Source organism: Pinus tabuliformis, chromosome 6 (genome assembly GCF_031772625.1).
Source record: "Pinus tabuliformis cultivar Carrire ecotype Pingquan chromosome 6, CPIR1, whole genome shotgun sequence".
Lineage (NCBI taxonomy): Eukaryota > Viridiplantae > Streptophyta > Pinopsida > Pinales > Pinaceae > Pinus > Pinus tabuliformis.
The window spans coordinates 1042723294-1042737594 of NC_142292.1; the positions used below are offsets into that span (position 1 = coordinate 1042723294).

Below are 14301 nucleotides of genomic sequence, written 5' to 3' on the forward strand. Positions count from 1 at the left end.
TTAATAATTTTGATTCACCCTTTAATAAACAATTGGTCTCCGCCCAAAATTAATGGCCACATAATATAAAATTTCTCTTGATAGAGTTTTGTTGAATGATTATTAAGCAAATGACAAAATCAAGGAAAATTTGTCTAGCATTTTGCAATAATTTTCTTTGTAGAATAATTAATGTCGAATTTATTTCCAGTAGTGAAATGAGCTATGGTATAACCTTTGAACAATAATAGCTGCAACTGAAACCCTTAAACACCCACGGCTTGATCTATAACAAAACCCTAGGTTGGCAGGAAAACCAACTCTGATACCACTGTAATCCCAAATGGGGTATTTTACAGAAATCTAACTGAACTCAATTTTTTCCATAAAAATTTCCATGTATTTTAATAGAACATTGCCATGTAAAAATATAACCAATAACATACGACAAAATAACAACAAAATGAACAGGAACAATCTCAGCTTTTATTATAATAGAAAGTGAGGTTTACATGCTGATACAACAAAATAATTGAGATGGGACACTGGCCTCAAGAATCTGCGCCAATGCTATGCTGGCCCTCCAAACTAAACTGAACTGCACTGCTAATTCTTGTAAATTCTAGATGAATTCATGAAGGGAAGGTGGGTACTAGCCCAACCTCATTGAATCACCCGAGGGTTTCTGTCCTGGGGCTACCACTGAAGTAGAGAACCAGGTTCTCAAGCCTCTCTATAAAAAGAAAACACAAATCCAAGATGTCCCCCAATGGCCTCCTCCTTTTCTTTTTATAAATTTGATGGACCCCTCTAGAACCTCCAATTTTATTATTATTTTAATCATGGAGCACTTTTCCTTCTTTTGTTATCTAAATTAAAATATTCTTTTTAATGTGGGAAAAGGGTAACCATGCCTCCTTAGGTCATTGAAAATCACTTCTAACAATCCCATCCTATAGATCTTCTCGTTCCGGTTCCAACGAGCTATTACACTAAGGTGTTCCATCAAGTATTCCTTTTGGTAGACCACTTTAAGCGTAATTAATTGAGTTAGGCCTAGTGATAACCCTGTTTTTTGAAAGTTGTCAGAATGCAATGGAACGAAAGGCAAGCTGTGCAGATGATGGAACATGCCAAGCGAATGCCATCGGATCCCATAGAAACTCCACAAAACCCCATGAAACATCTCCAAGAGCTCCTGGGCCCGCTGATGATGTAAACCTGTAACTGTGACTTGTCTGCCTCCAACCCTGAAAGTCCATCCTGATTCCTAACCATGCCATAAGGAACGCCAGAAAAAGGAACATTACAGATGGCCACATGACATCATCTTGCACTGACGTGTGACATAGTGGCAGATAGGAGACCCTAATCTAGTGCAAGGACAAGGGACATACCTCTGTCCTGCATTTGTGTTCCTTGTTGAAGGGAATACGAAACCTTGCCATATTGAGTTGTTTACATAGCAACATATATCTTGCAACGATTTTCTTTTTAACCGGGCTGTTTCATTGCATATGGGTCTGAAGTATGAACATATTTCATGAAGTTTCAAAGCTATGTTGCAGGAAACACAGGTATAGAGGGCATTTTCATACGGAAACGGAAATGAAACGCGTACGGTACGGCCGAGAAACGCGTTTCCGGTCGTACTGGCACGTTTCTCGAGACGGAAACATGGCCAGTATGGTCGGAGACGCGTTTCTCGACCGTACGACGCCGTTTCCACACTTTAACTTGTTTTTTTTTTGTCTTCTAATTTTTAATTAGGGTTTCTAATGCATTTTAGTTGCTTCTAGATGCCTTTCTAAAGTTATAAAAGTGAACTTTGTCTCATTATCTCATCACACAATTCAGCAAGTCGTTTCTCTTGGAGACTGGCGATTTTAGCAAAGGAGAAGAGAGAAGGAGAGTAGTTCAGCTAGGGTGTTTTGAGCAGTGAGCAAAGTAGATTTCAGCAGCAAGAGAAAGAGATTTCAGCAGCAAGAGAAAGAGATTTCAGCAGCTGATTTGGAGTGTAGAGTTTCCGGCTACGACATTCTTGGCTTTTTGGCTCAGCTACAACCATATTTCTCTTATCTTTTCTAGCATTTTGGGGTAGCTTTAGCTACAAAAAATTAATTTGGGTAAGTAACATTCATTTTGTTAGTTTTTTTCCTACTATTTCTTCAATTTTTCTAGGGTTTATGCTGCCAAAAATATGAAAAACGTTTTTTATTTACAAATTTGTTTTTTTAATTTATTTTTGCAGCAATGGCTTCCAACCAAAGTGTAGTTGCAAGTTCAAGCCCTGGGGCCAACCTAAGGGCTGAATATTATCCTCTTTGGAGGCATGTGACAAAGCTTCAAAAATGTGTAGGTGGTGGCTCATGGAAATGGCGATGCTATCTTTGCAATAATTTGTACAAGGGCTCGTACCCAAGAGTGAAGGCACATCTTTTGCATCGAGGAGGACAAGGGATTGCAGGTTGCCCAAAAACAACAAATCCATTGGCAAGGAGGGCATATCAAAGAGAGCAAGATGAGGCGGATGGTACTAAGAGAAGGCATGATGACCTTACTCAAGCTACTCCTCAAGCTCCATCTAACACTGAGCCAAGGATTGTAGTTGAAGCAAGAAAGAGGAAAGCCGGTGCCACTCAACAACATGAACAACCAGCACCCAAAACTACCAGAGCGACATCCCCTTCAGTTCAGGATAGCAGAATTGCTAAATTGGTGAATGTGCAAGCAAGAGAAGAAACTGATTCCAGAGTGACTAGGTGCATTTATGCATGTGGTATTCCATTCAATGTTGTTCGCTCTCGTTACTGGCAAGATATGATAAGGGCAATTAACAAAGCTCCTCAAGGGTACAAGGGGCCCAACTATGAAAAAGTCAGAACCCAGCTTCTCAAAAATGAGGAGGAGCTTGTGGAGGATATTTTATCTCCAATTCGTTCTTCCTGGAGTAGCTCTGGGGTTACTATAGTCTCAGATGGATGGACAGATATAAGGCACAAACCATTGATAAATATCATTGCCACTTCCCCCAAAGGAGCAATGTTTATCAAGGCAGAAGACTGCTCAGGAGAGGTGAAAGATGCACAGTTCATTGTTGATGTTATTATAAAAGCTATTGAACAAATAGGGCCTAACAAGGTGGTGCGAGTTATCACGGATAATGCACCAGTTTGCAAAGTTGTCGGTTTAATTATTGAGGGGAGGTATGACCACATCTTTTGGACACCATGCATTGTCCATAATCTGAATCTGATCTTAGAGGAGATCGACAACAAAGTTTCTTGGATAAAGGAATTCACAGGGAAAGCAAGGGAGATTGTCAAATTCATCACCAACCATCACCAATCTCAGGCCATATTTCGAGAGTACTCCAAATTGGAGTTGTTAAAAGTTGCTGAGACAAGATATGCCTCAAACGTCCTGATGTTGCGCCGCCTTGTTGAGGTTAAGCATGCATTAGTTTCTATGGTGGTGAGTCAACTTTGGATTGAGTGGAGACAAGCAGATTCAGTGTGGGGATCTATGGTGCGTAGATGGTGCCTTGATGAGGATTGGTGGAGCAAGGTAGATTTCTTGCTGAAGTTCACAACCCCTGCATTTGAGCTTCTCCGGAGTGTTGACACTGACCAACCTTTCTTAGGAGAGGTATATGATGGCATGGATTCCATGGTTGAGAAAACTATGGAAATCATTTCGCAAGAGTCTCCACAACTTTTGTTTGTTGATGATCATTTTGCTGGTTTGGTCAAGAAAATCATTGTTGATAGGTGGAACATTTTCAACACTCCATTACACACTTTAACACATGCTTTGAACCCCAAATTTTATGATGAGGAGCTTATTGCTCAAAGCAATGGGAAGAGGAAGGCACCCCATAAGGATAGAGAGGTGGCTAATGGGGTGAAAAAATCCCTTATGAGAATGTTTCCTTTTCATCTACACAGGGAGGTAAAGGAGGAATTTGCCAGTTTTGCTGCAGGAATAGATGATTATGCAGATATATCAGCTTTGGAGGAGAGAAGCACCATGAATCCAGTTAGGTGGTGGATTTGTCATGGAGCAAATGGTGTACATTTGCAGAACCTTTCCATTCGTATTCTTTCACAAGTGGCAAGCTCTTCATCAGTAGAAAGGAATTGGAGGACTTATGGCTTTATTCATTCTGTGAAGCGCAATAGGTTGGGCTCACAGAAGGCAGAGGATCTTGTTTATGTGCACTCCAACCTTCGCCTTGCATCTCGTAGGGGTCCATAATACAACAGTGGTCCTTCTAAAGAATGGGATGTGGATGCAGAAAATCCTGATTTGGAGCTCTCTCTTGCTGCCCTAAATATTGAGGCCGAATCTGGAAGTGGAATTGGTGCATCATCTTCTTCAGCACCACCATCCACTGTTGAGCATTGTGCTGCTTCTATTTTTGATGAGGATTGTTATGATGAGGATTAGTCTTTTGTCTCTATAGTTCTTGCAGCCTTATAGTCTTTATTGTACTTGCAACCTCATATATTAATATAAATAAAGGTTGATTTTGAGATTTGGATATATAATAAAGGTTGCTTTTGGATATTCCGATATTTTTATTTTCATTATGTGATCATTCATGAGTAAATGTGATGTAAATTTAATCATAATGTTTAATTGTAATAAATTATAATGTATCATTTATGCTTTATGATTGCACACACACACACACACACACACACACACACACACACACATATATATATATTCGAGTTTCCCCGTTTCGTGCAACCTTGTTTCAAAGTATGATATGAAGGGAATAGAGGTAGATGGAGATGCTTGCTGGTGTGCACATCCTCGATTTATTTGTAATCAGATGATTTGTAGACCCACTGAATTCGTTGTTCATCTGTGGACACTATCACTTTTTCTTTCATCAGTTCTCTACCTTTCATGTCCTTTTGTATGCGGATGTTAAGTAATCTTTGGGATCTTTCTTCTAATAGTGTTCAACTTTTTTGTGAGCCTGGCATGTACCTAGTTTGGAGATGCCTTATGTCCTCCCCCTGTTTTTTTATTGATAATGTACTCAACTGTCCCATTGAGAAGTTTTGTTTTTGGTGATATCAGTGTTGCGGGGGAGCGCCCCCCCCCGATCCCGCTCCCAATCCTCGCTCCAGGCGGGAGCACGCTCCCGAAAAAAATTTTGCGCTCCTTGCCTATTTCCAAATTTACTTAGGGAGCGATCGCTCTCGTCGCTCTGGGAGCGGTCGGGGAGCGATCGCTCCCGTTGCTCAGGGAGCGGTCAGGGAGCGATCGCTCCCGACCGCTCCTGGGCTATAAAAATTACTCTTGGCGGCAGTGAGCGACGCCCAAAAAAAATTCGTGCGGAAAAAAAATTACACCTGAAAAAAAGCGACGGTAGGAAAAAAAAAGGGAGGAAATATAAATAAACCCTCCCTCAAATGAATTTCATTATTTGAGAAATTGAGAGAGTGAGAGCGAGAGTGAGAGCAAGAGAGAGCAAGAGAGAGTGAGGAGCAAGAGAGAGTGAGGGGCAAGAGAGAGCAAGTGAGAGTGAGAGCAAGAGAGAGCAAGGAGCAAGAAGCAAGGAGCAAGGGGAGATTGAAGAGCTTGCAAGGGGAGATTGGAGGCCAAAGAGGTAGGCTCTACACTCTATTCTAGCATTTTTTTTTTAATGTTCATTCCTAAATAAATAAATAATTTTTTTTCTCCCATTCCCATTCCATTTTTTGCAAATTCAAAACTTCAAATTTCAAACATCATGGTTATATTTCTTGGCATTTTCTTCTTCTTGGTTCCTTTTTTGGTTATTATGATGTTCGAGAGTAGAAAAAGGAGGGTTGAAAATGAAGAAGGGGATGAAGAAGTGGGTCACAGTGGATTTGATGAAAACCTCGGAGAGGAGGAGCTGGAGGAGAGTGAACATCGGTCAGCTCAAAAAAATAAACAAGACCAAACTCCATTGTGGAAATATGTTAATAGGCCTGAAGGAGGGAAATGGGGTGGAACCACTAAATTTCATTGCCCCCATTGCAATAATAATTACACAGGTTCATACACCCGTGCCAGAAAGCACCTCTGTGGGAAAAGGCCATGGGATGGAGATAAACAAATAGGAATCAAAACTTGTACAGGTGTGTTAAGAGCAGATAGAGCCAAATACATAAGGGAAGAGGAGGAAGCCCAATACAAATCTAAAATCAAAGGGTTTCTTTGAACCAAGTTCACAATCACATGCACAAAGAACTCCTTCAACATTCTCCCAAGGTAGTGGATATGGAGGCACAAGGTCACCAAGTTTAAGGCATAGAAGCATATCAGATTTCCTTGATGAAGGGTGTAGGAATGATGTGGATTCAAAAGTTTACAGGTTTTTCTATGCATGTGGGATACCATTCAATGTTCTTCGCTCACCTTATTGGCATGAAATGGTTTTTGCCATAAATGATGCCCCTAAAGGATACAAGAGCCTTGGGTATGATAAGGCTAGAACCGTTGGACTTGATCATGAAAAAGCAAAAATATCACATTCTTTGAGTAGAATGACAAATTCTTGGACTGACCATGGGGTGTTCATTATATCTGATGTATGGACAAATGTAAAAGGCAAGCCATTGATAAGTGTTCTTGCTGTGTCTATTAGTGGTTCCATCTTTCTTTCAACATATGATTACTCAGACAAGTTCAAGAACGACATCAACATTGCAGAACCATTACTTGAAACAATTGACCGTATTGGGCCATACAATGTCATCAAAGTCATCACTGATAATGCTCCTAATTGTAAGGCAGCAGGAGCAATTATTGAGGATAAATACCCCAACATATTTTGGTCTGGCTGTTTGGTTCACACAATGAACCTTTTGATGCATGAATATTGTTAAGAACAAAAACCAACAATACAAATGGACTGGTGATTTGTACAAGAAAGGCAAATAAATGATAAAATTTATTACAAATCATAGCAATACCCATGGCCTTTTCCCTAGTCACTCAAAATTGGAGTTGTTGAAGATTGCGAGGACTAGATTTGGTAGCTATTACCTCACCTTCAGGCGCCTTTTGAAGGTATAAGAGAGTCATTGGCTAGCATGGTATCAAGTCCACACTGGCAGGTATTAGAGGAAAGGGCTACAAATGCAGCTGATAGACAAGGTTTTTAATAGGCAGAGGAGACCGCTCTTGATGGTATGTTTTGGGCACGCGTGAGGCAAGTATTGGAATTCACCAACCCGTTTATCACATGATTCGATTTGCAGATACAGATAAACCAGTGATTCGGGAGGTGTATGAGCAGATGGATACCATGTTGGGGCAAATAAAAGATATTGTTCATAAAAATGATCCCAACTTGTATACACTGATTCACAATTGTGTGTGTACACGATGGGATAAACTTAATGTTCCACTACATGCCTTGGCGTATATCCTTACGCCAAAATACTACTCTGCATCTTGGTTGGGCCAACCTGCACCAGGGGGTGGGGTTAGGGTCAAACCCCATATAGATGAAGAGGTATCTATAGGATATTTGCAAGCATTAGACAAGTTGATACCTGACAGGGAGGAATGTGCTAGTTTGCGTCTTGAATTAGGCAGATACTTCAGTTGCACTGGTTTGTTTGGTACCTTCCATGCAATGGAAGATAGAGACAAATTTGATGCTCTCACATGGTGGGAAGCATATGGTGGCCAGGGACTTTTGCCAAAATTGGCAAAAAAAGTTCTCTCACAGGTTGTAAATACTTCTTTTGCAAAGAGGTGTTGGAGCACCTACAACTTCATACATAATGTGAAAAGAAACAGACTCAATGAAAACCGGGCAGAAAGCTTGGTTTATGTGCACTACAATTTGAGGTTGTTGAGTCATTACTGTGATCGGGCTTATGAGGATCCAACATATAAAATTTGGTACAACCACCCAGAGGATGATAATCTGGAGGATGACACTATACATCTTGAAGAACTAGAAGCGGAACTTATGAGAGAGGAAGATGAAGCAACAACCATGCCATCTCCACCATCCAGTAGCAGTGCTCGAGTTCCGAGTCTTGTTCCTTTGCTGTCGCCGCCTCCATCTACACCCTCACGTGGAGGGCATGTGCCTTCTGGTTTTGGTCGTTGATCTGTGCGGGAAGAGACTCCTAGAAGACCACCACGACCTGCTCATACATTAGAGATTTCTCGTGGCAAGTGCCACATGAAGTAGTAGATAATAGATTTACTTGTCTTTTCTAGTTTCTAGTAGTTTTCATAACTGTTGACTCTTTCATATTTATTATGATATTTTTTGTAAACAATATATGACAATTTAAGTTTGAAGTTTGAAGTTGGCAATTATAACTCATTGGTAATGAATTATGAATATGATGCTTCGTGAAAGTTGTTTCATTTCATTTCATTTTATAACATTTCATTTCATGTTAGATATTATTTGTTGTAATGGTTAAACTTAGCTTACAAGTACAACTTTGGTGATCAATGATGATAAATGTTATATATTGAATTTTCAATTTTGAAAGCTTGAAGTTGAAACTTTAAGATTGATGAATCATGATTCATGAGACTCAATATGTTGTATGTTACTAACTTGTGGATGTGGTTGATGAAGATTATAACTTCTAGATGATTGTTGTTATATGGTTCAATGATCAATCTATGTTTTTTTTATGTTTTGTATATCTAATTCATCATTCTACATGTTTTTGTTGACATATATGTATCAAAATATAAAAAATATATATATTATATAAAAAACGCTCCGGGATTCGCTCCCAAACCGGGAGCTTTTGAAAATGTCGCTCCAGCACCCGTTTTTGCTCCTGCTCCCAAGTAACACTGGGTGATATTTACAACTTTATTTGTTCATTTGTTTGCATTGAGCTTTGTTTCTTATTTTATAACGCAGGATCATGCTTTCTTGTTTTGTGGATAAGCCTAGTGCTTTAATTTTTTGTGCCTATGTATATATATATCCTTGATATTCTCCCTTGCTCTTTAGTCATGCATATACTTTCTAATAGTAACTAAATATAATTTTGTATGTCATGAACAGAATAAAAGTACTGGAGCACTTAGCTTCCTTACAAGTTTCATGAATGCTGGCGGCTCTGTTGGTGAGTTCAGGCAAATATGTTTTAGTTGTTAGCAATAATAGCTTTAAATTTCTGTGATTTTTCAAACTAGCTACAGAATTGAAACATACATGTGAATTTGGAGCTAAATAGGATGCACATAATCATAGCTCTTCAGAATCACCAGACTGGGGAAACCTGCATGTAATTTAAATTTGGAGCAAACTACTATGCAAGTAATCTTAGTTTTTCCGAGGGAAGCTATATATGGTTTCTTTAACAATATTTTGCTGCCAGTTTTTTATTGTTACTAAACTGTAAATGGTTGAAATGCAGTGAGACTATTCACAAGCATCCAGGAAAAGGCTCCAACTAGTAGTATCCTTTACTATTTTGATGATTAATAAATATTGGTTTTATTGTTGCAATGCATCATATTTTTAAACGGGAAATTACACTAATTTAGAGATACGTTGTACAGTGACATGGAAATTAATGTCAAAGAAAATGTAAGGATTGGAGGGTTATTCTGCATCACACCATAATGCTGCAAACGACATTAAATTTCTTGAATTGATAACATAACTGATGATTATAATTTAATTCAATGACAAAATAGATGAATTACACTGCCTTTCATTTTTGAATCCTGTAAGAGATTTTAGCTTGTGCCCTAGAGTCTAGACATTACAACTGCTCACTAGTTTCAAACTTTCAAGCAATGTTGCACTAATCGTTATCGGGATAATATCGGCGTGAGGAAAAAAATCAGAAAAAAATGTAATAATTGGGAAAAAATCGGTAATAATCGGGAAAAAATCGTTTGGTACAAAAATATTCATTTTTTTCATTTTTTTAATATCTAAACCATCTACAACATAAAATAAATACATTGACACATAAATATGATAAAAGAACTAATATATAAGATGTTTAATATCATTTATAGTGCTAAAATCACACATAACAGTTAATCATGTTCTGAATAGCAAGTCCTGACTCCTGAGTCCCAACTTAGCCTCAAAATATCAACAAAAAATATAATAATGTATCTCATATCATGAGTCATAATGTCATATACAATGAAATGAACCAAATAACTAATATTGTTGATTTCCTTTGCCCCTCTTGCGAGAAAATGCTATAGCTTTCCCTTTCCCTTTAGATGTAGATGCTGGTGCTGGTGGAGTTGGCAGTGGAGTCTGCTGTGTTCTAGAAGCTGAAGAACTAGAAGTAGGAGCTATAGGAGGTAGACCACGTCCTCTACTGGTGGCAGGGGTAGCCCATGCAGGTGGTGTCACCTCCTCCTCCTGTTGCTCCAAATCCTCCTCCTCCTCCTCCTCCTCCTCCCTCTCGACTACATCTTGCACTAACCAATCATCAATAGACTCCATGAGAGGCCTCTCGGCCTTAACCCTCCATGCAACAGTGGTGTCAATCCCATCCAATGAGATGGCCTCCATATCAGGTGTCCTCTCAAGTTTCCTCACCCACAATCAAAGATTGTAGTAGACGTAGATCATGTCATTAAGTCGTTGGGACTCCAACCTGTACAAAGATCATGAAATAATAATTAATAATTATAAAAAAAATTATTGTTTAATGAATTTAAAATTTTATTTGGAAATTTGCAATATTTTAAATTTTTAAGTGTTAACCTGTTGCGCTTCTTGTACTGTATTTTTCCAAATACACTCCAGTTGCGCTCACATCTTGAGGAGCTACATGTTTGGCTGAGGATTCGAATGGCAAGCTTTTACAGAAGAGGTACCCTGGCACCATACATTATCCACCATGCATCTACAAAATTACAAATAAAATTTTAAATAAACATAAGAAAAAAATGGAATTTGAAGAGACAATGAAATTTGAAACAAAGTTACAAACTAAAAAATACCTGACATTTTAATCGTCCTATCAGTCACAACTATGTCAAAGCCAAATGTGCCACCTGCCATCCTATATGTCTCAATTTCTTTAGAGATCTCTGTACGTTCTGCTGGAGATCGCACCATCTTCTGGACACAGGATAAGAATCCATCCATGATTTCAGCATCAAATACAAACCCACATACGTAAGAAAATGCGGGGTTCAGGAAAATCTCAGCAGCATGAATGGGACGACGGAGTGTGTTGTTCCATCGCTCATCAATCACTCCCCATAGGAGGAGTTGTCTCTGAAACTCCTCAGCTCCCTTATCATAATAGTAGGCCCGAATGGCTTCTTTGGCCCTGTCCATGGCCTCATACAAATAGCCCATTGCGGGCTTCTCACCATCAACTAACCGAAGAACTTTTACCAAAGGTTCAGTAACGGCGCACACCTCCTGCACTCCCGCCCAAAAGTCTTCCTGGTATGAAACTAGTCTGCATATGGCCTTTCCCTTTGGTTTGCGGCTCATTGGCAAAGCACACCACTCCTCTAAAAGAAACATTCTCTTCACATCCCACATAGAATTCAAGAGGGATTGAAGAGATATGAAACTGGTGGCAAACCGTGTAATGGCGGGGCGCACTAACTCTTTGTTGTTGGTGAATCTTTTCATCAAGCTAAGCATAGATGTATGGTTATATATAAATTTTCTAATGCTTTTGGATGACTCAACAATATCTTTGACAAAGGGAATTTTCCCTATGTCCTCCAACATCAAATCAATATAGTGTGCAACACAAAGTGTCCAAAATAAAGTAGGATGCCTGTCCATAAGCATCCTGCTAGCAGCAACATAATTTGCAGCATTGTCCGTTATGACTTGGACAACATTTTCTGCACCCACCTCCAAAATAAACACATCTAGCAAATCACATAAAGTTCTTGCATCTTTGATTTGTGCAGATGCATCAACAGATTTGATAAACATAGTCCCCTTGGGACAACTAACCAAGAAGTTTATAAGGGTTCTCCCCTTTTGGTCAGTCCAACTATCTGACATCACAGTGCATCCTGTTTGTGCCCATGATGCCCTAAAATCCTCCAATCTTTTGGTGCAGTCAAGCTTTTCATTTTGAAGAATCCGGCCTCTCATGTCATGATAAGAAGGGATTTTGTACCCTGGACCAACAGTTGCAATAGCATCAATAGCAGGTTGGAAAAATGGATTATTCCTTACAATGTTGAAAGGAATATCACTCCAAAGGAGAAATTTTGCCAGCAACTTGTCAGCTTATTCTTTCTCAATTTTTTTTAGCATTGAACTGATAGATGGTTGTGAACCAGGTGTGGTTCGAAGAACAAAAAATGATGAAGCAGCTACCGGATTGGTTGATGCTGTAGTAGAACCAGTGGCACTTGCTTGTTCAGCTGACTTTTTTAGTTGCCTCTTCACTTCTTCTTTGGCCTCTCTATTGTGGTTTAAATTTTCCAATGCTTTCATGGCTTTCTGGATGAGTTCAGGATTTGTATTTTTGCAAGGCCCTACATCAAATCCAAGGATTTTTGCAAGGTGATACTTTAATCTGTACACCCCCTCGGACATATGGTGTCTACACAACTTGCAAGTCAAGTTTAGTCTATCATTCGGAGCATTAGGTTCACCAAATTCCTAGAAAGGGTCCAATTTCCTTGGCATGTTTGATTTTGAACTTTGAAGTTGAAAACTTGAATGGTGTTTCGGTGAACCTATGGGAAAATAAGGATTACAATTTGGTATTTACAAGTTACAAACATACAATTTAGTATTTTACTATTTACATTGTACAAAATCTAAAAAAAATTACATACAATTTAAGAAACCCCATTCCAAACCCAACAAAAAAAACTAAAAAAACAATACATTGGACAAATGTCAAAAACCCCATTCCAAACCAAACCAAAAACATTGAAAAAAAACAAAAACAAAGTTTCAAAACAATGAAAACAAAAAACATTGGTGCCCATACCGTTTTTATGGAGATAATCGGTCTCCTCCTTAGCACACTCTTTGATTTTCTCCTCCACGTAGTTGATTTAGCTCCAAAATGGCAAAATCTCCAAGCCTCCAACACTCCAAGTCTTCAAACCCCACCGTGCGCTCTGCTGTTCTAATGAAATAAAAAAAAATCGCGTTTTTGCCTTTTAACACGCGCTGTCGAAGCCTCCCGCGACTTTTACCAAAACTCGGGCAAAAAAAACTTTCCGAGTACTAAGCGCGATTTTATCTTTTTGTTGAAAATATCGCGATTTTAGCAACACTGCTTTCAAGTTAGAGTTGTAGAATCTTTAAATAGGTTTATTAAGCTCTAAGTTAGGGTTTAGATTTGTCCTTACCATATACCATTATCTTGGCCGAGATAAAAATAAACACATTGGCACATAAATATGAAGAAAGCACTAATATATATGTAGTGGATGCCAAATAAAAATGATACATCAAAGGCGATACTAAATTCAATGAACCCTGATAGTTGTCCATTCAAGGACTCAAATGTGGAGAAACAATACTAAATAGCATCACATATATAAATGTATCTCATCATCATGAGTTATATGTACAACGGATAAAGAAACAAAACTAGCAGCTAGCAATTTGAGATCAATGCCCTCTCCCCCTTTTACGGGAAAAGATGATGGGTTGTTTGTTAGGCCTGCCCCTAACAACAGAAGGCTCTGGCCTTGCACCAAATGTTAGATGATGACTGATGGGTATAGAATTGTGGTCATCAATATTTGTAGAAGGTGGTGCTGACGGTAGCACTTTTTCCTCCTCTTGCTTTTGTTGTTGTACTGGTTCCTCCTCTAACCATGTAGGTGACTCCTCTATGATGGGAACCTTAGACTCCACCCTCCACTTCGACAATACCTAAGTTGCACTGAAACGCATACGAATACGAGGTTTGAAACGGATACAACAAATTTTCAAAAAATCTGGATGCGATACGGCAAGGAAACAACACACGCACACACACATATACCAAATAAGAATTTCATATTACCATTCATCTTTTAGAATCTAGATTCTATATCTAAAAATACATAATCAATTATCATCTATCATCATCATCATCAATTCAAATAAACATTGTCATCATCATCAATGATTATTATAACATTCATGATTCAACATATCATCAAGTTTCTGTTTTAAATTTCAATCATCAACATGACAAGTTATAACATCATCACCAAAATTAATAATGCACACTACATAGTACAAAGTACAAAATGCATATTATGGTATTCAATATTAATTGTTCAAAAGTTTAAAACTTAAAACACCATCATAAATTACATTTACATATGATCAAATATGTCTTCATTCCTATCACTAAGAACCACATCCTC

The 14301-nt window shown here is 38.6% G+C and overlaps 1 protein-coding gene across 4 annotated transcripts in view; it reads left to right on the forward strand.

The window, feature by feature from the left end:
- Window positions 1-14301, forward strand: part of LOC149262553 (Mannose-P-dolichol utilization defect 1 protein) — a 269403-nt gene that overhangs the window by 119328 nt on the left and 135774 nt on the right. For all 4 annotated transcript variants that reach the window (XM_089424895.1, XM_089424900.1, XM_089424903.1 and 1 more), the window contains exons 6-7: window positions 9023-9083; window positions 9378-9419. In XM_089424895.1, the coding sequence (XP_089281021.1) occupies window positions 9023-9083; window positions 9378-9419 (103 nt within the window). The remainder of the gene's footprint in view (window positions 1-9022; window positions 9084-9377; window positions 9420-14301) is intronic.